The 26,303-nt window shown below is 37.6% G+C and overlaps 1 protein-coding gene across 1 annotated transcript in view; it reads left to right on the top strand.

Annotated features, from left to right (window-relative positions):
* The window catches only part of DLG5 (discs large MAGUK scaffold protein 5), a 99,160-nt gene that overhangs the window by 41,582 nt on the left and 31,275 nt on the right, over positions 1 to 26,303 (top strand). Inside the window, exons 3-7 of the mRNA XM_042817957.1 lie at positions 9,353 to 9,518; positions 13,677 to 13,820; positions 14,306 to 14,489; positions 18,974 to 19,233; positions 22,699 to 23,011. Of these exons, the coding sequence (XP_042673891.1) occupies positions 9,353 to 9,518; positions 13,677 to 13,820; positions 14,306 to 14,489; positions 18,974 to 19,233; positions 22,699 to 23,011 (1,067 nt within the window). The remainder of the gene's footprint in view (positions 1 to 9,352; positions 9,519 to 13,676; positions 13,821 to 14,305; positions 14,490 to 18,973; positions 19,234 to 22,698; positions 23,012 to 26,303) is intronic.

Raw genomic sequence — 26,303 nt, 5'->3', positions numbered from 1 at the left:
GATCTGTCCTATTTTTTTCTATTGCCTGTGTGTTAATAAAAATACAGAGAAACAGTTGCTTATACTATACAAATTCTTCCTTCTCTATCTTCCTTGCCACTCAAAACTTCTTTAGATGATTGTGTTTTCTTTGTTCCCTTAAGTTTCCTTCCTTTTCTTTCTGCTGTATCGAGTTCATGCTGTGTATGTGAAATAGGTAGTGAGGACAGGGAAAGTTCTGAGGGGAGGAAAAAAAAAATAAATCAGTTTTGATTGACCAAAGAGATATAACCTTTCACAATTCCTGCATACCACTGTTGTGCTTCAGCCCCACCTTCTTTCCCCCCAAAGGATGAAAAATCCCTATTAGCTTGTCATACTCTCTCTGTATTTTGTTTCTTACCTCTTACTCTTTGTTAGTCACAAAGATATTTTGTGTGTAAACAGAAGCATCCTTCATCTGCCCACTCTTTGTGCCCAGCATACTCTCTCAGTGGAGCTACAATCCTGCATCTCTGACATCAGAATAATTATTTATGGAGTGCCTGGTGTGCCAAGCACAAACCAAATGTCACTTAGGAATGAGATGGAGCCAGCAACAGCACTGTATGTGACAGGCACTGGCTAACCCCCCTGTTGACCAGTAGTGGTTATGGAGGAGAAGACCGCAAAGAATAAAAGATTTTTTTTTTTTTTTTAAATCTTTCGTTGATTGGTATGTTGCACTCAGTCATTTAGCATTTATAATTTTTGGAGATAAATATTCACCAAGTGCTGAAGTAAACTTGTATAACATAGTTCTGGATAGCCAGTGCCTAATGGCCTCCTGGAGCAGGGAGGCAGCCTAGATATCCTCTCCAGGAAGAGGGGATGTACTTCTGAGTGACAGAGAAGAGCTGGGAGACACTGTCACTTTATGAAACAGCAGGGGAAAACTTCAGGTTTGTCCCAGAGGAATTCAGGAGAGCTGATCTGAAAAGGTAACCCTGTGTGTAGCCCGCCTGAAGTGCCTCAACACCAATGAACACAAGCATGAGAAATAAGCAGGAGTTGGAAGCATTTTGCAATTACAAAACTATGACCTAATTGCTGTCATAGAAACATGATGGGACAAATCACACAGGTGGAATACTATGATTGAGGACTACAAGCTTTTTAGAAGAGTTAGGCAGGGCAGGAGGAGTGGGGAAGTTGCCCTTTATGTTAAGAAGCAGATGGATTGCAAAGGGCTGCCTTTAAAAAATGGCTGTGATCAAATTGAGGATTTGTAGATTGAAATTAGGGACCAGACCAATATCTGGTGGTGACCTGATCAAGGCAGCTGTGAAGGCACTAAGAGATCTGGAGCACATCTCCTCTGAAGGATGACAAGAGGGGGTTGGACTCGTTCAGTCAATCAGGAGAAGAAAAGGCTCCAGGGACACCTCTTTGTGGTCTCCCAGTACTTAAAGGGAGCTTACAAACAGCACAGAGATGACTTCTTATGTGATCTGATAGTGATAGGACAAGGGGGAATGTTTTTAAACAAAAAGAGGGGAGATTTAGGTTAGATGTTTGAGGGAAATTTTTTCTTAAGAGTGGGGCACTGTAGCAGGTTACCTAGCAAAGCTGTGGATGCTCTGTCCTTGGAGGTGTTTGACACCAAGATGGATGGTGCATGGGAACTGGTGAATGACAGCCTGAACCTCTGATTGATCATCTGAGGTGAGCAATGAGTCAGCCCTGGGAGCAGAGGTGAAGGCACTCCACCTGTGCTGCTGGTGGGGGTGGAGCCTGGCTACATCTCTCTAGATCCATTTAAGAGCTGACTACCAGTGGGTAAGGGTCTCTTTCTGGAGATCCCTCCTTTGGAGTTTTATGTTAAGCCCAGGACAAGGGTAAGCACTCTTATTTATTCTCTTTTTGTTATAATAACCTGTTTAGCCAAACTCTCTTGTTTATTTCATAATTATAACATCTGTATATTCATTGATTATGCAGATGGGGACCTGAGCAGCCTTGTCTGGTGAAAGGCAACCCTGCTCACAGTAGGCATTGGAACTCGGTGATCTTTAAGATCTCTTTCTACACTCAGGCTGTTCTGTGATTCTTTGTCTTCCAACCTCAGATGTTGCTTTCTTTCTCTAAGTTCACATGTTGGAGGCTGCTTGACAGCTGAAGGTATACTGAAGTCTGCTCTAGTGCTGAACTGACACAAGGAGAATAATTATTTTTCTTGTTGCCTGGGACAAGATGACTGAAAAGAGATAGACAAAATAATGGAAGTATGAAGGAATGTGTGTCTTGGACTTTTTTTTCTCAATGTAGTATATATTTAAGTTTTGAATGGCGGTTTAATTTCAGTCTCTATATTTCTTGCTGTATGGTGTGCATTCTAGACAGTATCAGATACTGGGCTTTATAGCATTGTCTGTTATCTCTGTAAATGTAATGTTATAGAGAGAAAGAGATGCTAATTACTTCCAGCTGCTTCAGGAGGGATTGTGGACTACTTTGTATGAATATTAAATTGCTGGCAACTTACAGAAATGCTGTAAGTACCATGAATCTTGAGTTATTTTGTCTGCCTTCATATACCAGTCTGAACAAAGAACAAAGGCCAAAATTGTTGCGTTTTTTGAAGTATACTTTTAAATTATTTTAAGTATTTTTGCACTTAGCTTATCCCAGAAGATATTGTTTTAAACGTGAAAGTAAGATAGAAGCTTGAGTACTGATGCATTGTCTGCAGATGATAGAATATCAGCTGAATACCACTCCACTTATGCTTTAGCATGATACTGCCAAATTTGTTTACAATGGTGTGTACTAACACAATATCTCTGTTAATTTCTGTGCCTGTCTGGATTTATTTCATTTCCTATCTTTTATTTATTTTCTATTCTATTATTTACTTTATTTCCTAACTTAAATATTTTTTTTAAATTTTCTTTCCCTTTTCTTCCAAAGTCAATTTGGAAATTTGTACACAAATTTGTCTCACAAAATGAGACAATTCTTTGTCTCATTTTAGATAAACAGCTAAGTCATCATTCTGGCCCATGTTCTTTGAAAAAGTCTCTATGAATTGGCTTTAAAGGTTGTGTTTCAAGACTTTAGATATGCAGTACTTTTGTGACTTCCAGTAAAACGCTGTTGACCTAAGTAGCATGATACTGTGACAAGATTATAGTTCCTGGAACTGAACTTTTTAACCTACCTTTGTACTATTACAGAGCATCAAATTTTTCTTTTAGTATGCTTAAAATAAAAATAAAAATCTTCTTCCTTTACCTGCTGCACACTATTTTATTTTTTCAAGATATGTTTAATAGAAACCTGCAGTTACACTCAGGAATTGGGCAGTGGCTCTGAAGATAGTCAGTGTTATGCTTTTTTATGATGCGTTTTTAACAGAATAGTGTTTGCATAGTCTTCCATTCTTCAAAAATATCCCAGAATACTAATGAGAGGTTATTCAGAATGGAAGAGGCCCTCCATTTTCCCATATATATCCTTTCCTTCTTTCCATAGCTAGATCTCTGAATTGTTGTGGTTGTAGCTGTCAGCTCTTTACTCCTCATTACATACTCTAGAGCTTATCTTCCAATTTGTACCATACTGTTATTCCAGGTGTTAGGTTTTTCAGTTATCACCTTTCTAGTTGTTTTGTTGTTGTTCTCTCCCCCCCCCCCCCCCCCCCTTGTTTACATCGCTATTTTTTCTGAGTCAGTTGCCATTCCAGTCTCTAATAAACATCGTCTTTAGTACTATGATTCTGACTCCAGGTACCGTGTATCTGTTCTCACTGATCTATTCCAATTTTGACTTTAACCAACAGTGTTTCCTTGCTTAACTCTTTAAGTTATCATCCTGAAAAGGTATTTATTGGTAGTTTTTCACTAAATTCAATTCAAAATTTTAAGCTGAGGCTATTAATTCTTACTCCAAAACAAACTTTGCGTCTCTTCCATCTGATGATAATTCCCAACATGGTCTCTTTTACTGCTTCCAAGTTTCATGTCGGTCATTTAAATAGATGTCCTTTTACATTGTTGAGTTTTCCATTTATTGTTTCACACTTGATGCAGCTGTGCATAACAAGCTAGTAATTGTTTTTGCTATGCATAGGAAGTGGAGCTGGCAGGTGTGGGTTATGATACTCTTTCATAGATAAACATTCTTTAATTGTTCAAAAAAGTGTTTTCCAATTGTTTGCTCCTCCTTGACAGTCAGTCTGTAGGAATCTCTTGGTTTTGATTTTTTCTTTTTTTCTTTTCTTTTTTTTTTTTTTCCAACTAGTGCAAACGAAGTTTACAATGGATAAATATAGCAGCTGTTGCTTGTTTCTTTGTCAGCATATGCTAATGTTACACCTGCTGAAGGGCCACAAAAGAGGAGAAAATTCAGCGGGAATGCTACCAGTACATTACACTTGAATCCTTTTGTGTATCCCAGTGATTGGCTTAGATGATCAACCTCTATTCAAAAGTGATATGCCTGTAAAATTTCAACTCAACAGTCAAGTTAAACCTCTTTTTATCGATCTAAATCCTATGTAATTTTCTTGTCCTTTGATCTTAGTACGTTTTGTTTCCTGGAAACAAAAGTTACGAAATACCCACACTCCTCCACAAACTTAGAAGAACTTCACACTTTTTTTTCACTCAGTTCGGTTTATGAACCATATAGGTAATCCTTAATCTCTTTGCCTGATTTTCAGTCTGTTTTCTATTAACCACCTTCTTTTAAGTAGTAAGCACTTTGCATTGCTTTATTGTATTCTTACTGACTTTTATAGCATCCATTTCCTGGCAGCTATGGGTTTAAGTGTAGTCATGCATTTCTCGTCACTTCAGAGCCACTCAAGATTTACTCAGTGGATGTGATACCCTGATTTAAAATAAAATTTAAACAAACGGAAAACAGTAGTCACAAAGAAATTAGGAAATTAACTTTACCAATAAATAGTCTCAGAGAAGAGGGAGCTGTGGGTTTGCGTTTTTCACTTTTTTTTTTTTTTTTTTTTTTTTTTTTTTTTTTTTGCATTACCTCAAAAAATCAGTTTGAATTAGTTCTTGACCTCTTAACAATTTTGCATAAATTGAGCTTGAAAAATCCCTGATCTGACCACAATGTTTTGTATGCCTCAGTATCAGTCTTCGGCAGCAGATTGCTGAGATTCCTGAAGATTCAATCTGTAATAATCTGAATGGAAATGCAGCATGTGTGAATCCACACCTCCTGCACTCTAGACAGCATGTCTGGAACATGATGTCTTTCCCTACTCCCTGCATCCCTTTATCAGTCTGTACATTCAGGAAACCATTTTGGTGTCAGCTGTTTTCTTTTTGGGCTCTTAAACAGTATGATGAAATGATGCTCAGAGCTTTCTGCGGCAGAAGCTGTGGCAGCGAGCATCAGTGGAGTCTCAGCCTCAGGTTGGTGTGCAGCGACTGCCCGGCAGCTGTCCCGCACTTTTTGGATGGTGTACTTGAGCCCAGGTTATGATTCTGCTGTGCACTTATTAACCTGATAAACATTAGGTTTGATAGTTCCCACCAGGAGATGCTGGCTACTCAAATGCAGAAGTTCCAACTGTGTTTCCTTGGCTATGATACAGATTTTAATCTCTTTTGTAGCTTGGAAAAGTTCTGCAAGAACTTTTCAAACTGATATAATTAGTACTTTTTTTCTTTCCTCGCAGTTTCTGACTACTGGGTTGCAGATTTTCATTCATGTTGATCTTTCCAGTAGGACTGCTCAGCTCTTTCTGAAGTCTTAAGTTTATCTAAGTTGAAAGTTTGTTTTGCGTGCTGGCGGGTTTGTTTAGGGTATTATATTCTGTAGTAAGACAAATACTGGAGTGTTGCACATTCTTTTTCTTGCATGTTACACGATCCTCACTGCTTTCATAACCTATTAGGTTTTTGTCTATCGGATGACACTCTTCCACAGTTCAGTATTGTACCTTTCAGTTTCCCTTTCTCTATGGACTGCTGCTTTTTTTTACTAATGTTTTATTTCACCTACAAGGCAGTTCTGTTGCACTGTCTGTTATTTCAAGGCCACTTCTAAAGATACATCTGAAGAAATGCATCAAAGGGTAGATTCTGTTATGTAATCCCATTTTAGAGCATATAAATTATTGAAAGAAAGTAAATATTTTAGCACAGATTTTCCTGCAGCTAGAATAAGTTTTTCCTAAGCTGGGGGAGAAACCTTATTTGCAACACATCTTTTGTCTTATTTTGCAAGTGTTTTTTTAACATATTCTCTCATGACTTACAGGACTTTAAAGAAATGGTACTCAGGACATCCATGTTGATTTTCTTTTTTTAAATGGAAGCTGTGAGGAGGATCAGCTGTACATAGACTAGTCTGATTGTTTTCAAGCAAGAATTGGCTTTATGAAATTTATAAAATGACTTGAAAAAAATTGAAATACAATTACAAGCATTATGTTAGCTGATGGCTGCCTTTTAAATTGGTGTATGTATGTATATCATACCAAGTGTATTTCTCAAAAAGGAAAATGTATGTGTTGTAACTTAAGGTATTTTCATATTATTTCTTAAAAAATAATTCCTCATCCATTGGTACTCGTTTTCCCACCTCAGCGTTATACTGATTCAGTGTTGTGGTACATCTTAGTCAGTTTAACGAGCTTCCCAGCCACATTCCTCTTAAAATGTTATTTTTAGTCCAAAAAGCGTGCTGCCCTATCCCCAAATACTGGAGTGACATGCAAATGAAGCTAACTGTGCACTAGTGTCTATGTGGCTGTATTATCTGTTCAAACATTGATTATTAGAGTAGCCATCAAAAATTGTATTTGATAATTATTTGATCATTGTGACTTCCATGAAATCACATGCTCTTAAACTGCAGAGGATGTAATTGCTTTAGCTTCTGTTATAGCTGCTTTTCTTTTATAGAATGCAGTTATGAAATTTGGCAAAATTTTGATTTTGATTCAGTTAATGTGTACTCAGGACTTCATGGGTGTACTGCATGAACTAATTTTGAACGTAGTGCCCCCACTGTGGGGCTGTTGTTGGAGACGGTGGAATGCTGCCTACCTGGAGGCTGGCAGCATGTGGCTGGGTATTGCTGGATCCTCAGCATCAAAGGGGAGCTGATATGGAAAAGGAGTTCTGGGCTTTACTAAGCAGATGGATGAGTTGCACTTGTCGAGACGTGCAGCACATCCGTTTTAACAAATCCAGATTATCTGAGGAAGCAAGTAAGTTGTTGTAAGATGGCATCATTTGGATAATGGAAATTTAGCCTTTAGGCTTGTAGATTTTAAGACCAGTTTGAGTGATTAAAATGCAGAAAGGAAGTACTGTAATGTAAACATGCAGTCAGATGGAAAAAGAATATAAAGCTGGAAGCACAGGTCACTTTCTCTATACTGCATCAGGATGTCAGATGCAGTAAAAAGCTTTTAGCGTTCAACTGTAAAAATCCCTTTCAAGGAAATGGAGAGTTGAAATTGAATTTTTCTGATGAAATAGAAGTTCACTGAAGCTTTTTTGGAATGTCTACAAATTTAACATTATACAATTATTAAAAATGTGAAGTTGTTATTGAGCAAAGATACATTTTTTTGGGGTTTGGATTAGAGGGAATATTGTTTATATAGCTCTTAAATCTTCACTGGTATTATATGTTGACAGTATCATCATTGTACTTTGCATACAAAAATACTTTTTTAATGTAAACATAAAAAGTGACAGGTTAATGAAAAATAACTGTTTCTGGTAATAAGGTTAATGACTTCATGTTTGTCCAGGAACTTCTTTCCTAAGGCTAGATAGCTTGATTTTATTTAAAGCAGTCTTGCCTTGCCTGGCGTAGCTTGGGGATTGAATCTACCTAAGTCTGTGAACCCTGTCAGTTCCTGAATTAGGAATTATATTTGTCTACTTTTTCACTTGTTGATGAAACTGCCTTCCTCATTAACGTCTATACTGTTCCAAATGGACATGCATTTTGACTTTTCCATTTATTATTTCCTGTCTATTCATTACAACATGAGCCTAGAATAGTGCATGATGTTTCTGAATAATCTTTCATTAAAAACTATGCTGAATAATTATTGTTTTAGGAAATAAAAGAAACACACTTGTGTTTTATTAGTGTGAGATCCGTAGCCTTCATGGAAGAGGTTACTCTTGAATGAAGGAGTAGCAGGAGAAAAACCTAATTGTAGGCTCTGTTGAAAGTCCTTTAGAGCAGTGTGAGTCCATGTCTTGTATCTTTCTACAGAATGTGGGATGTTCCTGCAGTTCTTAACAATCAAAACATTTGTATGCATTATTCTAACTATGCAATAGTTAGATTAAAAGAATAGTCTGTGCTCAGAAATTCTTGTTACTCAATTATATTAATAGGTGAAGGGAATAGGAACAGGGATCCTATTACACTGGATGTTCTGTGTATGGTTAGCCCTAGCCCTGAACTTAGTTTGCTGTGGGAACTTGAGAACAGGAAGTTCTAGTTAAAAACTGGAGGGAGTTTTTGCGTTCTGTGGACAAATCTCTTTGTATTGATATGAGATACCAAAAAGACAGTGGGGCATTACTGTTTTATCACTGATGAACGTGGTGGTGATAGTGATGAGATCCTGCATGTACTGTCTGTCCAGTTGCAGTGATTGTAGTGTGCTCATTTTAACCAGTGTTGTTAAAAGTGAAGCCTGGCTCTCCTAATTTGCTGCTAAGTCAAATCTTTGCATGCATGACTGATAAGTTGTAATGTATGAAAACAGGATTTTCCTGGAGAAAAAAAAAAAAAATCAAGCTAGTGATAGTATACCTATGAAATAGTCTATCTATAAGGTTAAAGGATCAGGAGAAGAGTCCCTTGCTGTAACAGTTTGTCTACAGTCACTGAGCTAAGTTGATGAAGTGTATTTTTTCTTCTTTATATATATTTTTTTTTCTTAAAGCATGGAACCTGATACTTCATTGGAAATGACCTTTTATGTGAGACTTTTTTGTCACTGTTGTTTGAGGTCTTTGCAGTTATGAGTCCAAAGGTGCCTTGCCTTTTTTCTAGGCAAGCCATATGGCTAATTCTTCTTACTTTGCCCATCAGTTGTCCCCTCTTAGATGGTAGTTTGTAAGTACATGAGGAAGCAAGGGACTTACTCATGAAAACATTACTTGCAATACAAATAAAGCTGTTTTGCTAATGTGAAGTCTGACTGAATTGAGTTTTTGCGTCAGCTCACTGATGAAAACTTGAACAATTTGTTTTTGAACAAGAATCTGTAAAAAAAAAAAAAAAAAAAAGTTTTTTTTTTTAATAGTACTAATTATTTCAGTGAAGTGGCTTTGTTCTTTTGAGGAGTTCTCTGACTGTCAGTTCATTGTCTCTTGGTCAGGTACAACTGGCAAAGCATCATCTCCCCCACCTGTATCAGATACAAGACAGATGAGTGAGAAGCTGGAGACAATATTATTTCAGCTCCGACAGGTAACTCGGGAGAGGGATGAGCTGCGCAAGCGACTTGCACTTTCATCTCCTGGATCAACTTTTGATGATTGCAGGTAATTTCCTTTCAACTTAGTCTTCGTTAACTTTCAAGTATCGTGTTTCTTGCTTGTAAAGTAGCAGTAATATTGCAGTGTGTGTTTATGTTGCTTTTGAGGTACATACATTGTGGTGATGCATATGTAGGGGTAGGGTGACCACATAGAGGTTTCAGAGCTGCATGTGGAATGCCTGTTCCTGCTTTTTACAGCAATTTTGCTGTGGGATTGAGGGGAATAGGTGAATAGGACTTGAATCAATCTTGAGAGAAGAAAACCAGCTAGTTGCTAATTATGGGAAGATGTGGAAGACAGTGGCTGAAGTGTTTGCTGCTTTGAAGTGGTGATTAATAGAAATCTTGTCCGTATAAGAGGTTTCAAGATTTGAGCCAGTGAACTGAGGATGAGAAAATCTGTGTGCTTTATTATTTGCTCCTTAGCTGATTGTTTCAGCCTCCTCACCCTGGTGTTGTTGGAAGGAAGACTACTGCAGGGACTGGGGAGCTTTGTGTTCTATCTTGAGGGTCTGTAAGTGTTGTGGTGAAGAGAGAAAAAGGGTTGTCAAATATCAATCTTTGACAGAGCTTTGGTTTATTTCTTACTCGAACAGAGATTCTTCTTATGTGAAGCCACTAGAGCTTAGGCATTGGGGATTTTACAGCTTAAAGTGTTGTTCTCTATAATCCCGGATACTATTAATGAAGTTCTGATGAGCTGTGCTCTAGCCTGCCCTAGTTTTCTTTCTTTAGTTGTCAAATCAATCTTTTGCCAATATTAAGATTTGTACGTTGCAGAAAATATAAAAGTTTACAGCTTAAAGAAAACTCATTAAAATAAACATTGTTTGGTCAGTGTTTGGGTGGTTTATACAAAATGGAAGATGCTGCCTTCCAAAAAATTAAATATTTGATGGCTGGAAAATGAACAAAGGTTACTAGCTGACTTTTCCTTTATAAAATAAAAAAATATTACTCTCATATAAATAATGCTACTTTGCTTTTTGAAAACTTGATGGTATTTTGTACTTTCCTTGTACAAAAAACATCATTAGCTTTCCAGTAGTCAAAGCACCAACACTGCCAACTGCCACTCTGAATTGTGAAATGTGAAAGACCACCATTTAGGTGATGGCTTTTGCAGCCTTAAAAGGCATTGTAGTATCACAATGGTTCTCTCAAACATGGGTGCTGTAGAGGTGAATCTCAACAAATCATGGTGGCATGCTTAGAAATAGCTGCAGCTGGCAAAGTGTTTGTAGGCTAGGCTGTGCTGGCTGAGAAGGCAGGTGGTTGCAAAATTGAGAGCTGTTTTTCAAATCTGGTGTTGACTAAGTCCTAGAGTAATGGAAGAGGAACCACAGAAGTGGATTGTGATGAGCTAAATCAGAGTACCACGTATTACTCTGTTGGACAGGAGTAGGATTGCTCATGCTGCGCTTGAGTCACGTGAGAGTGACTGTATGCACGCACGTGTTGTAGTACTAAAGCAGGGCTTTGACCAAATTACTTATTGTGGTCAAGGTGCACTCTGTATTTGTAGTTCCCTCTGAAAGTAATGCTTCCTATGTAGATTGATGGAAACTACAATGGATACGGAGCACAATAAGACTATGAAGCAAATTATCAGCTGCGAAATGCTCTTTTTCAACACTGTTAGCTATGCGTTTTCACCAGCAATGAACAAGAGCCTGCATGCTGCACTCATAAAAATCTGCACCATTGGAGGTGACCCACTGTCACTGCTGTTGAAATGCGCCACTGATGGCCTCACTGTGCTCACATTTGATGTTTGGTCTCCAGAAGCATTCAGCAAGTGTCAGTGAATGTCAAAAGGTGCTGTTTATTCTGCATGGAGAAATTCAGTGACACACCTTTGCTTCATTCACACTTCCACATCAAATGATATTCTGTTAGACTGTCCATCTGCTGCCATCTGTCACAAATGTAATGGAATTTTGATGGGAAGATTCAGCCTTTACTGCCATACCATCAACATCCACCTCTGACATTGTAGTCCAACATAATAAAATATTAGGCATGACTTTCACAGCAACACTTTTGTTCTGTCTGGCAATTGACCAACACAGATAATGTCTACAAAGTGTATCCAATGTACTTGATGCATTTTTTTATGTTAGAAAATAATTCATAAAATCATAAATCGTAAAGTTTAAAACCTGGATTTAGTAGGATTGTGCTTTCTTGTTTTTTCATCACTGTATTTTCTACTTTCAAAATAAAGTTTCTTACAGCTGTCTGTGCGTCTTCTCCTGGATCCTGTACCTCTAACAAATAGGGGGGGGGGAGGAGAAAAATCAGTTGATGTCTAGTTTGTTCAGTCTCATATCACATTTAGTCCACTGTTGCACGGATTGCCCTGTCTCCCTTTCTTGCTACCATACTCTCCAAAATGGCTGTAAGCTCTGCTTTAGAAGTAACCAGAACTCTCTTCGATTCATACAAGAACAGCAGCATGGATTCTGGAACTGAAATTCATCTGGCAACTGAACTGAAGTAAAAATGGTTCTGCATAGCTGCAGTGTTGAGAGTCATAAGAAAACACATAGCAGTCACATCTGACTCACAGGTGCTTAGCATATGTCTGCAAGGCGTGAAGGTACTTTTTAGAAACTTAGTTGTATTTGAGCTGCTCAGTAATAAGGTCTTGTAATTCCTCCTTTGCCCCTTTCTCCAGGAAGAAGGGGGAAGAAAGAACCCATCAATTCTTTCCTTTACTGACAAACTGCAGTAACAATTAAAACAAATTCATATAAAGAAACTGAATGTTCAAGTCAAGTCTTCAGGAATGTCTTTTTTTCTATTATATTGTTACTTTTTGAATTCACTATCTGTTTCTGGGTATAAAAAGAAAACACTCGTGCAGTCTTACAAATATATTATCATAACTACTGTAGTGTTAGTTTCCCTTTTAAAATATAATTCTAATTAGCAGCAGTAAAACTCTATTTGAGATGTTCGCACCATTGACAGAATCACTGAAAATCCAAGTATTGATTTAAATTAGACTTCAGAGTGAGGTTTTTGAAAGTTGATACTATCTGTCCAGCAGTCACTAAAATGAGAACATGAACTAAAACACATTTAATTCTAAGTTGCAGCTTTAAGCTTACTGAGTCCAGTTAGCATACGCTCATACTAAGTTAATCAAATCCACCTTACTGCAAAATATTTCATTGCAAGAAGTTTCTCTAAGAAATAACTGTTGAGTCTCTCTCAAAGCTGCGGTGACAACTTGTTTGGCATGTCTAGCTTTCATACATGAATTACTTGTATGTTTTGTGTATTGTTGAACTCTAAAAAAAAAAAAAAATAATTCCTATAAACAAGGATATCATGCAGGTAAATATAAATATCAGCCTACAATGAGAAACAGATAGCAATGCTGCCAGTAGCTTCCTGCATTCTAGCTGATCTACAGGAAACAAAAAGCCTGCACTGCAAAGGCGGTGTGTTCTACACTGCTGTTCCAAGGGCCTATGTCTTAGCAAGAAAAAGATGCATTTGTACTAAGGGAACTGCAGTGCTGTTCAGAAGTCAGAAAAAAAAAAAAACAACCCAACAAACAAAACAAAGCAGTCCATTCAAACCTGTGTAGTTGTTGGTACTTGTTAAGTAAGATCACCAACAGCTTAATGCTGAACCTCATCACAGAATCCAGAGAAGTGTCAGTTACTGCTTTCTTTGGTTGAAAGGCTGAATGAACTGCGACTGCTTAGCCTTGAGAAAAGAAGACTAAGAGGGGACCTGATCCAGGTCTATAAATATCTAAGGTGTGAGGGGCAGAGTGCGAGGCCAGATTCTTCTCAGCAGTATGTGGAGACAGGACAAGGGGAAATGGCCAGAAACTGCAGCATAGGAAGTTCTGCACAAATGTGTGCAAGAACTTCTTTACAGTGAGGTGACGGAGCACTGGAACAGGCTGCCCAGGGGGGTTGTGGAGTCTCCTTCTCTGGAGATGTTCAACACCTGCCTGAACACCTGCTGTAGGGAACCTGCTTTGGCAGGGGGTTGGACTCGATGATCTCTGGAGGTCCCTTCCAACCCCTATGATTCTGTGGTTCAAACAATATATGAATTTTAAAGCGCAGCAAGGGTCCAACAGCCTCAGCTGTGTGGTAATGTTTATTTAACTTCAAAAATACTTTTTCCTTCCTAGGCCTAGTCCAAAACCTAATCATGACTATGAAAGACTGAAAATTCAGTGCATGAAGGCCATGTCAGACCTACAGTCCCTGCAGAATCAACATACTAAGACATTAAAAAGATGTGAAGAAGCAGCAAAAGAGGCTGATTTTTATCAGTAAGTATTAGTAAATCTGTAAGAAGCAATTTACCAATTAGTATTAAATTGTAGCATATTAAAGTATGGTAAACAAATGATTTCTTGTTCTGTTATTCCACTCTAATTGCACAATTAATGTTTGCATGCATCAGATAAAAAATAATTTGGGACTATTTGAAATGATAAAAATATGAGCTACCTGTTATTTTTGGAGAACTTGAGATAGAAATCCCTGATAGCTTGGAGGGACATAGACAAAGAAAGCCTGGTTGTTGACTTGCAATTACAATGCAATAGTCAGGTTTGAGAGCAGAAGGTAATTGGAGAAGATGTAGTTTGCTATTTTTATGTTCTTCTCTGATTTTTCTGGTTCTTGTAATTCTAAAATTTGAAGAATTGAGTTAGTTTGATCTGCTTTCTAGGTAGCGAGCTCTTACTTGAAACTAGTTAGAACACTCTGGGCAAATTTTTCTCCCCATGCGTGTTTTTCTGTGCCATGACAGCACATTGCACAGTCGACTGCTGAGTGACCAATCACAGCTGAAGGAGGACATGGATACCTTGAAGAGGAAAAACACACAGTTGGTGAGAGAACATAACCATCTCCAGCAGTCGTGTGAGGAAATGAAAAGGCTTCACGATGAGGATCAGAAAGAGATAACAGACCTACGCAGCCAGCAGCAGCAGGTAAGTTACAGCTTGTAATGTATGTGCTAGAAGAATACATTAACTTTTTTCTTTGACAAATAAGTCTAGAAAAATGAACGTGTAGCATTGATGCATTTTATGTCTCACTGAGTCTAAAAAAAAAAAAAAAAAAAAAACCTTACATGTTACTAGGGATGAATGTGAATTTGAATTATTTTTTTCTGTACCTAGCTGGAGAAAGAACAGGGGATATAGAATATATAGAATATTAAATAGCGTGAAGAGATTTTGATGCAGAGAAGAAAAGAGTTTACATGATGAAGATCGTATGTTATGTGGTATTTTTAAATTGATAGGGGAGGCATCAAAAACCTAGTTTGAAGTTGCAAGGTGATTGAAAAAGGCTATGGTACTGGATTAATGTGTGAGACAGGACAAGCTTTAAAATGGATGTTATGCTTTTTTTTTTTTTTTTTTTTTTTTTTGCCATGTGTTACAGGAAAAAAAAAGAGTGACATTTTTCTTTCTTTTACTGACAAATTTTAGAGGAATTAACGAAGATTGGTTATTCAGGTTCACAGATGCTATTGAGTTAGGACAAAGCTATAGATCAATTAATGTCCTTGAGAGCAGCCCTGTGGAGAAGGACCTGGGAATCTTAATAGATGAAAAACTTAACATAAGCCAGCAGTGTGCCCTTGAGGCTTGGAAGGCAAATGGTATCCTGGGCTCCATCAAAAGAGGGGTGGCCAGCAGGTAGAGGGAGGTGATTGTCTCCCTCCACTCTGCTCTTGTGAGGCCCCATATGGAGTACTGTGTCCAGGTCTGGAGCCCCCAGTACAAGACAGACAGGGAGTTGTTGGAGAGGGTCCAGAGGAGGGAGGGCCACAAAGATGATCAGGGGACTGGAGCACCTTCCCTGTGAAGACAGGCTGAGGGAGCTGGGCTTGTTCAGCTTGGAGAAAAGAAGGCTGCAATGTGACCTCATTGCAACCTTTCAGTACCTAAAGGGAGCCTACAAACAGGAGGGAATCAACTCTTTGAAAGGGTTGATAACAGCAGGACAAGGGGGAAATGGTTTTAAGTTGAGGGAGGGAAGATTAAGGTTGGATGTCAGGGGGAAGCTCTTTACTATGAGATTGGTGAGGTGCTGGAACAGGCTACCCAGAGAGGTTGTGGATGCCCCATCCCTCGAGGTGTTCAAGGCCAGGTTGGATGGGACCCTAGGCAGCCTGGTCTAGTAAGAAATGGGGAGATTGGTGGCCCTGCATGTGGCAGGGGGGTTGGAGATTCATGATCCTTGAGGTCTCTTCCAACCCTGGCTGTTCTGTGATTCTGTAATGTTTATGAACTTGAAACCAAAAAAAAAAAAGTCTTTTCAGAACTGGAAGAAGGCATTACACAGCTGTGTATAACAATCTCAACAGCGAAATTGCTTGTGTATTCTGAACAAGGAAAGCCAAGAGGAATCGTCATTAGTGACTGGTGCTATCAGGTCCACGGTTCTCATCCAGAACAGTTAAAGTAGTTACAGTAACATCTGGAACGGCTAAATAGAATATCCTATTTGAGTGTGTGTATTCTGATTTTCAGGACAAACTTACAAGTCAAACATTAGACTTCAGAAGTAAAACCTTTGTAAACAAAAATAATCATTTGCTAGGGTAGGAGGTGCAAAGGTCAAAACAAGCTCTCTCTGATAAGTGGTGCCTTAGGAGATATTTGAGAGCTAGTGAAAAAAGGAATGGCAATTTGCATTTCCTTGTGGCCCAATCCTCTCAAGTATTCATCTTTAGAGTTCTGTTGTGGTTTGGTGAATTGATTCAGAATGTGGGTTATGTTCTGTGCAGCAAGAATAGTTTGCTGTGTTAACCTGAGCAAATGGCATAATTGTTTTGTGCATCAGCTTTGCATCAGCTTGTCAGGCTGCAAAGCAGAGGTGTGAAACCTCCAAGAGAAGGTTGCTGTGTTTTGAGATTGTCTAAATCTGAAATTGTCTGTCAGCACAAAGGAAGGTTGAAACATCATTTTAAACATTTATTTGAAGAAATTCAGTCTCACGTCAACAACATCATGATTAAAACTTTAAAGTATGTGTGTTACTCTCAATGAGAAAGTTGTGTAGCTCCATTTCTCAGCATGTCAAAGTGAATCATGTCTTGAAGGGGTGCCAAGATCCTTATCTTGTCGGTGTCATTTCTCATCTGTATTAGTCTAATTCTGTTTTTGTTGATAACTCTGATGTCTTGTTTCATCTTCAGGCTGTGTCAAAACAGCATCTCATTGGCCTTGGAGAGCACAGACTTTTGATTGAATTACTCTTAGTTTGTCATTGATTTGCTGTTTAAGAGCTGCCCAGCTTATGTTCCTGCTGCTCACACTGTTTCTTGTAGTCGTCTTCCTTGGTCCAGCTGGGACTACTCACTTTTTCTCACGCTGGGGTTTTGAATAGAAGACCTTTCCTTATTTCTCTGTTTCCTGCTTATGGCATTTCTTTCTGCCTCTGTGAAATCTCTTTTAGCAAGTTTATGCTTACTTCCATCAAACTTCTGGCATAGCTGTCCTTCTTGAATTATTTAATGTGCTTTCGACAAGAAGACAGTACATGTATGCTTAGGCAGTGAGAAGAGGCTTGTTTCTGTTTGGATTCTCAAGAACTCTGTTTTCAAACTTATTTTGGGAGCTAATCTTCAGGAAAGGAGTATTCATGAGTACAATGTAAATTAACATATACTTACACTTTACATATGCTTACATTTTATTATACAGAATAATAGTATGTTCTCGAATAAGAAGCAACATTGGCATGTTTATTTTCTCTAAAATGGTTCACTGACTCATGCTAGCTACCAACGCCTCCAGCTCTGTGTGGCTTGTGCTACTGAAACTGACGAGAACGTGTCGGTGTGTATGGAATTCACCATGCTGATGAGATTCCCTAAGGCTCAGTTTTGTTCCTGGAGTGCTTTGTGAACACTAATTAAAGGAGACCAGCATCCAGCATCAGGCTAAAGAATGTTACCTCTTCTCTTCTTTGTGCACAGAAGTGTTTTTCTGACAGTAAAAATTGGTCTACCATAGGTAGACCTACCTATTGGTGCTACCTATGGGCAGTGAGTAGGGCACACTGAGTGGGCAGGCTGCATGGTGGCAACAGTTTCTTCTGTGCAGACGTCCCATCTCCTATGTCCTTGCACTGAATGTAAGAAAAAGATGAAGAGCCAAAGGTACCTGAAAGCGTCAGTGATATGGGATCAATGTGCGTGGCAGGGAAAATCTTTTCCAACTTTGTAGTGAAATCGTGCTATCTCAGCTCTAGAGCAGATGACTAAAGAACCAAGTCTGGTAGTTGAAATGTGTTTGATTTTGTGTGGAGTGGTTGCTATGTGTTTGTTCTGAACTTTTGATAGAGCTCATCTTTTCAGACATTAAAGGACATAGATGTATGGGCTAATGTTAGGATTATGTAAACTCCTGACACCTCTGTGTATCTAGCCACCCTATTTCTTCCTATTGCTCCATCAAATATAGTTTTCAATTTAAAATACAGGAAGAGGAGAAAACCAGTATGGCATATAAAAATTAAAAAAAAAATTCCTCATTTTGTGCACATTTTTTGCCCTTTACTATGAAAAGACTAGATTTTCTGAAGTTTACGAGTTTGTTGTTTTTGCAAGTCATTTACAATAAATGTTGCCATTTACGGCACAATTCTTTGTTCAATGGAAATTAATTTAAAACTAATTTTCTGGTCAGAATTTGCATGTTAAAGTGGATTTTGTGTCCCTATTAATGTTGTTTGAATAGCTTTTGAAGCATGAATGTTTGTAGATAGTTTTCAGATTAAGTATTGTATAAATATTAGAATAAATGCCTGTGTGTCTGGTTTAGATTTCATTCTCTTGAAGTTTTAAATGAGTTATTCCCTGAGCATGGAGTCTGTCATGAGTGCCACCTCTTGGTCATTTCCTAAATTGCAACCGTTATCTTGCTCGTCGAATAGCAATTAACCTCTTTCCGAAACTTAAAAAAATATTTCAAAAACAATGTAAATTTAATATTCGTTGATAGCAATTACGGTTAGAGAGTTTCACTGACTTATGAGAAGGCAGATTTTTTTTTTTCAGTTAACATTAAGCAGATGATATAGTGATGGTTAGAGTAGCAGTAATGCTAAGTGGAGGCTCTATTCTTTCTTAATCACAGAAAAGAACATTTATTAAAATTGCAGAGTGTATTTTTGTTTTATCGTTATTGATAAAAGCATCGGGCTGATTAAAAATAAAGTTTATTTCCTATACTATTGGTTTTTAGGAGTCTGAAGTTAAGATTATTTTAATATAGAGATTTCATCAGTAAATTGGCCAAGTGCTGCTTAAATAAAGACTTCTTTTGCTGTGGAGACAATAATTTTAAACGTGAAGTAAAAGTAGATGATCTTTAAATGCTTTCTCACATCTCATCAAGGCATGCGTTTCTCTCTACATGCAAGACTTAAAGTTTTTCTTTTTTTTTTTTTTTAGGTTATGAAGCAAAATGGGTCATCAGAGATATTAAATAAGCTCTATGATACAGCAATGGACAAGCTAGAGGGTGTGAAGAAGGATTATGATGCCTTAAGAAAGCGTTACAATGAGAAGATAGCAAGTCACAATACAGATCTCAGTCGCCTAGAGCAGGCTGAGGAGGAGAACAGACGTCTTCAGAAACAGATTGACATGCTAATGAAGCAAAGGGACACCGCGATACATTTTCAACAGCAATATTCATCCTCTCTCAGAAGGTATAGGGTTTCTTTTATATTTGGATATGCTGTGTAGGCTCTAACAATCTTAACATTGCATCTTATTTTCACTGCAGAAGAAATTCTAGTATTTTCTCTTGGTGAGATGTGTAAGCTTGTGTAAAAGAGTTTCTAGAACAGCATAAAATATGTGAAGGGGATGTTATTTGGAAAAAGTATATATAATTTCCAAAAGATGTTTAGCTAGAGAAGATATTCTCAAGTTAATTTCTTATGACGTAAGAGTTTCAGACCGTGGGGGGGGACTCTTGAGACAGAGCTTAAGCCTTGCAGCAGAGTTCCCTGGAGGCATCTGTGTGTCTTAGCCCATTGGGAAGGTGTTGTGACTGAGAGCAGCACAAATGCCAAAGCAGGAGGACACAAACAATATCACACCATACTTAACTTCTCTCTGCTCCAGCTTGATACTAGGTCTGCTGTCTTGGTTAAGATGAATGCTAACAGTCATTAAGAATCCAAAGTACATCTGTAGATGTGGAGAATGTTTTTACTTCAATCTCCAACAGACCAAATCCAAGAAAGTGTTGTTTACCGCTTTTGTAGACAGATTGTATTTAAAAATATTAAATTGAGCATAGGTGCTATACATATGCATAGCATGTATACAGTTCTAATCTTTCTAATAAGTTATAAGATATAGTAAGATAAAAGAAGTCATAACTTAGACTGGCATGGATTCTGGAAAGTGAGAAAAAGTCTTACATATGTACTGCAGCAAACACCAGAACCATGGTGGAGCTCAACATATTTGTATTATGACTTGTGGTTTAGGTGTTTTTCTTCAGAAAAAAGTTAGTTTGATGATGAGCAAAGGTCAGTTTTAGGAATTTCAGGCTTGATATCCTTATTCCTGTGAACCAGTGATTCAGTTGAGTTAATAAGGTGAGACTTAACTAAAAGGTATTAATTCTTTATCTTTGGATCTGGACTTCTTTTTACTGGTTGCTAGTTACAGAAATTCAGGCTTTATTCGTCTTATTCTTTATATCATTTTTGCATAACCAAAACTGCATTTGTTTGGCTGAGCAAAAAATTTTTAATATATGTTTCAGGTGTGTGTATTTTTCAGAAAATCAGACTCAACAAGCTTTCATTTCAAAGATGAGTTGATCATAAATTGCAGTACTACCATTTTCTTTTATTTATACCAACAGTTAATCAATTTTGTTTAATGAGAGCAGAAAGAGCGAGACTTAAATGGTGTCCCAAATCTCATTTAGAGTGAGTCTTTGGCCTTAGAATATCATGACAGTTTCAGCCTTTTATTTTTCTCACATCTGTGGAATTGTCTCAATAATGGCATAGGAAGCTCTACCTGGTGAATTTAGCTGATGAATGTTTTGCAGGTAAAACTGCAGATGGAACTGTCTAACTAATTCTAGTGTGCCAAACCTCACTTTTAATGTCCCTCTTCATTTTGAATGAGAGCTGTGGTACTCAGATCTGCCCACAGTTTGCAGTTAAGACAAAACAGGGCACCTTGGTTACTATTTAGAAAGGTATGCTTACTGCTGCAAAATCCTAATACATACAACCCATTCAAGTTACAAAGTCCAGTTACAGTTGCATTTTTCCCTATAGAAGGCATCTGTAACAATTTGATCCAGCTGCCCATATTTCCTCCTTAGGAGGCATTGCAAGGTCAGGTGGGACAACAGTATTTTAGCTAGAACTTTCTTTTCAAGTTTTCTCAGTTGTTATATATACACATATAACTATTAAAATAAAATAGCATTCTGAGGCAGAGACTTTCCTTCATCCCTCCGACCTCTTTCATAAAGGACATGCCAGCATGCTTGTTGTAGTTTTTTCTTTCTTATTGATATCATTTTCTTTGTTTGAAAAATGTTGCATTAAGTCTTTCCCCTTCCCCTCTCCCCTGTATTTTCTGTGTTCTCCTTGATTTGACTCCAAATATTTTTCAAATATCATAGAATCATAACATAAGGTGGCTTGGGTTGGAAGGGACCTCAAGAATCATCAAGGCCCAAACACCCCTGCTACAAGCAGGTCTGCCAACCTCCACATTTGACACATTTGATACACATTTGAGGCTGCCCAGGGCCCCGTCCAACCTGGCCTTGAACACCCTCAGGGACAGGGCATCCATGACCTTTCTGGGCAGCCTGTTCCAGCAATAATGTGGGTCCTCAAATGTCAATGAGATTGTTTGGAATAGTTTCTATTTTAGATTTGTGCTATGTCCTTGTTGTATCTATTGCAGTATCATATATTCTTCTTTATCTTCATGTTCGCTGTTCTGAAAAGAAAATACAAATATAGTTTGTAATACTAGAAATCCTGTCCTGATGGTCTCTTTAAACAGATTTTTTCCCAAAAAGAGCAGGGAAATAATTCTGAAATTACTGTCAGGTGCCTCAGTAATTTGGTGTCAATCCTGTGAATCTACTGAGACTTTTGAGGAAATGCATGAAATTGAGTTCACAGCTTTCTGTTGGGAAAGGTTAGGCAAAATGCTGGAATAGACACAAAATGACACTTGAACAGTAGAGGTGTGTGTGTGATAGAGAACTAAGTATTCCAAAGGTTTGTGGGCACTTCAAATTTAGATGATCCTGAAAGTTCCTTCAGATTGGGTACAGTGTTTCCACCAAGGGCTTTTGCTGGGAGTTTTCTGTTAAAAGACATACAAGAAAACCCAAATGTCTTGTTATGATAGAATGTTGCTCTTGAGAAAAGTTCAATTTTTAAGCCTATTTGTGAACTGGTATGTGGAATTGATTTTTCACTTTTAGAAATATTTTGTCAGTATAAACACAAAAGCCACTATACATACTATAGAGAAATTAAACTTCATAATTGGTAAAGTACATAAACTTTCAATTGTCACTGGATGAACGTGGGTGAAAATTACTAAGGATGTTTGAGTTACTGTTCTAGGTGCATGGTCTACTTTTTTACAGTAACTTATTTTTTTGTCTTCTTCTAACCTGTCCTGTACCAACCAAAACTTATGGCATTTTTGGTCATGTGGAAGTTGCTCTGCTTTTGTTTTTTTTTTTTTCCCAGTTTCTACATTTGTTTCACTTCTTGCCACATACCTAGGAATGTGTGTTGGGGAAGGAATTCCCTTTGAAGATGATCAGTAATCAATGCAATAAATCCACATTAAGCTTGTGCTATCAAAAATGGTGATGTTTTCCATTTCTTTTTGAAAACATATTGTAAATCTGTTTTAACAATAAAATTCTAATTTCTAAAAATTTTTGTTTCGGTTCCTCATACAGGTTCTCCCTTTCACACTGATATTCCAAAAGCAATAATTAGTCTAAATTATATTTTGCAGCACTGTCTGATGTCTAGGATGTCCATTGAAGTTGTGTTTTACCTATGGATACATTTGATTATCTGACAAAATCCTTAATATATGAAAAAGGGAAAGTGAGGTATAAGTATCTTACTGACATTTCTACTTGTTCCTAGATTTGAGTCAGTACAGCAGGAACTAAGCAACGCCACAGCCCAAAACAAAGAGTTGCAGAGAGAGATGGAGCGATTACAGTCAGAGGTGACAAGGTTCAAAACAATGCAGCTGAAAGCAGCAAAGGATTCAGAAAAATACAAGGAAGAAAGGGATTCAGTTTTCAATGAATACCGCCTCATAATGAGTGAGAGAGATCAAGTAATCAAAGAGGTAGATAAGCTTCAAACAGAGCTGGAGCTTGCAGAGTCCAAACTGAAGAACACTTCTTCTGAGAAACGAGTGGCTAGTGAAGAGATGGAAGCTTTAAGACAGGTACTAAGCTATTGTTTTGATGGGGAAGGGAAATAAGTATGCATTACTGATGCTAGAGTTAGAAATGTATAACCAATTGATGGAAAACATAATTGCGTTCCAAAGAGGAATTTCGTACTGATGTTCCCCCTCTAACTGTTCTCTTATAACAGTCCATTTTACTGTCAATTTACTAAGCTCCATGTTTGAGTAGACTGTCAGTTGAAATTTTTTCTTTACTTGGCTTAACTTTCTTCTGCTCATTATAAAGCTCTCCTGTATTAAGTTCACCTTACAGACTTCACAAGTAACAATATCTATTAAAAATAAATAAATAGTTCTCAACATTCATTGTTTTAAACTCCAGAGGAACCACTGGATACCCTTTACTCTGACTTAAGACGTTATGTGATAGAAAGTCTCAATATTTATGCAAAGCCTTCACTGATAGACGTATTTTTACTCACTTTCACTCCTGCTTTGCTTTCAGTTAAAGGATTAAAGGATATTTTGAAGATAATAGTTTTCACTTGAGTTGATGTATACCTTGAAGTATGCAAAACCTGGACTTCTTTCAGCAGTATGTTCTTGAAATGTTTATAATACAAATACATTATAACAATGCTGCTAAAATTTCTGAAACACAGCTTGCTACTCTGTTTCATTTTGGCTGCCCTGTAAGCACTTCACTGTTTTTATTAGAAATATTTAATTTAGCATCAAATACGTACAAGTGCGTGTATTCCATTGTCTGTAGATTTCATTTTACATTTTTTTCTTCCATAACGTTACAGGGAAACAAAATGCTCTTTATTAAATTGAAGGCATGGAGCTTTTTTCTTAAATTACACTCTTAAGGGGCTTAATGTGGATGCATGGCATAAGAGTTTTTAAAAATAATTAATTTCTCGGTTTAAGAATTCAAAATTACCTTGCTACACGTCTTAACTTGTACAGTGAGGTTTTGTACAAATCATGTTTTGTACCTGTTCCACTTTAATCAAAGCTAGTAAACCAGTAGAAAATTTTTACATTAATTTCAGTGGAATCAGAGTAGCTAGTAAGGGATAGAATCATAGAATCCCTTAGACTTGGAAGGGACCTCTAAGGGCCATCTAGTCCAACTCCCCCACGATGAACAGGGGCGCCATAGCTAGATCAGGTTGCCCAAGGCCTTATCCAACCTCACCTTGGAAGTCTCCAAGCATGGGGCATCAACCACATCACCAGACAACCTGTCCCACTGCCTCACCACCCTCATTGTAAAAGTTTTTTTTCCTTTTATCTAACCTGAATCTACCCTCCCTGAGCTTGAAAATACTGATGGCAGTGGTAGTTCTCTTGCACACCTGTTTCAAATAGTCCTGGTATTTTTTCCTGGCACTGTGGGTAGTTTTCCAAAGTACTTCCATAAAAAGGAGAAGAAGATTTAAAATATATGTCTGTTCCCTCCTACTAAAATGGCCATCTTGAATGGCTGGTTGAGAAAGAATGGAAAGAGCCTAGGACTGGTGAATGAGATACTGAGAGGCTGCAGACATGCATTTTTCTTCACTCCCCAGAACAGGCCCATCAGAAAGCTGAAATAACTCTGTAGTGTGCTAAATTGATTAAAATGCCACAATTATGAGTTTTCTTTTCATTCTTGTTTTTCCTTTCCTGTAGCTGTGACTCTTGTGCTTGTGATCAGGTATGTTCCTGTATTGGAACATTGTATTGGCTTGCTGCAGTTGCGTTTGGTGGATAAGGGATTTTCTAGCTCTGGCAAGGCAGGTGTTGAAAAGGTCGAAAAAAGTTATCGATCAAGTAATCATTTCAAGTAGTATCCCACAAGATGTCCCTGTGTAGGCAGGGTTTTCCTGTATGAAACTGGTTGCTCTGGTGCTTGCCAAATTGTGCCTTTTGTGCAGTGCACTCCTTCTGCTGTGTAGCAGCTTTACATGCCATTACCCCATACTCAGTAAATGGTTGTGGTAGCACATTTAGGTTTTAAATGTAGTTCCTTTTGTGAAGCTTGTGTATGTTTACCTTTTGTCCAGAAGAAATGTAAAAGCTGCTGAAATGGAGGAATTATTTTTAAATATTTCATTGTGAGCAGTTACTGATTGAGTGTTTCCTAATTTAATGTCTAAATTCAAAACTATTGGCAGTCAGCCTTCCCTTCTGTTTAATAGAGCTGTTGTGTTTTGTCCTATATGAGATTATTGTATCATTTTCAAATGCAAAAACTGCTTCAAACATAAGGCTAATTTACCATTTTAGAGCTTTATTAAAATCAAAGCACTGTAGTGTTTCATAACAGTATCTGCTCTTACCAGTGCTAAATGGCTGATAGTTTATGCTGACATGTTGTAGTTCTGTGCAGTTGTCACAGGAAAAGACAGAAGTGAAATTTTACTACTGACCACTGGAGGCAACAACTACTCTTCTTCACATAGTTTATACCAAGCATACTGGAATAAACTATGGCAGAATGTTCTGGGCTTTTTTCCCAATCATTGTAGAGTACCTTAGATTCTTCTTCAATTAAGGGTCTTCTCTCTTGATACTGTGGTGACTTTCTCCTCTGCTGCATGCTACAAAAGAATTAATATTTTTGTGTGAGTTTAAGACATGTGCTTGGTTGCACAATAGTTAAACTGTGCAAAATGTTGCTTTCATTACTGAAATTTGTTTGCATGACCATATGGGTTGGGAATTTCTCTCTTCATTTATTGAGCAACTGAAGCTTTTACTGATGTTAAGTCAAAAATATACAAGCAAACAGAACAACAAAAAAAACCCAAAACCCAAGCTTGAGTTCTCTGTTAATTGAGATTCAATGATATCTTCAAAATTCACAAGCTGAAACATTAATTCTACAACTTACCTGCTGCTTTAGCACAAAATTACCGTTTTTAAAGCAATTACAGAACTGTTTTAACAACTTGAATAGCCTTAATTAGATGTTGTAACACAAAACCAATTATATAATAATTGTCTTCTATGCTTTAAATATGCAATTTTATTCTATGCAAATCACAGGGTAAAGTAGAGAATGTAGCATGATGCCTTTCTTGTCTTTCTATCTTTACGCATTGGACGCTTTTCTGCCTTTGCTTTTCAGATGTCAGCTATCTTTGATAAATTTTTAAAAATAAAAATATAAATGCTTTCCAGCTCAAAAGAGTGTCTTTATATAGAAAGGCTTCTTTGTAGCTCTCGCTGAATGTTCCTAGAAAGTTGGAGCACCTAAAAATCTGAAATTCAACTGTTTCAATGCCTCACTCTTTATAGAAACGTACTAAAATACCTATTTCTTGTTTCTAGTCCT

Source organism: Centrocercus urophasianus, unplaced genomic scaffold, assembly GCF_019232065.1.
Source record: "Centrocercus urophasianus isolate 14NV4802_14NV808 unplaced genomic scaffold, USGS_Curo_1.0 seq_17, whole genome shotgun sequence".
Classification (NCBI taxonomy): domain Eukaryota; kingdom Metazoa; phylum Chordata; class Aves; order Galliformes; family Phasianidae; genus Centrocercus; species Centrocercus urophasianus.
This window is presented reverse-complemented; position numbering and strand designations above follow the sequence as displayed.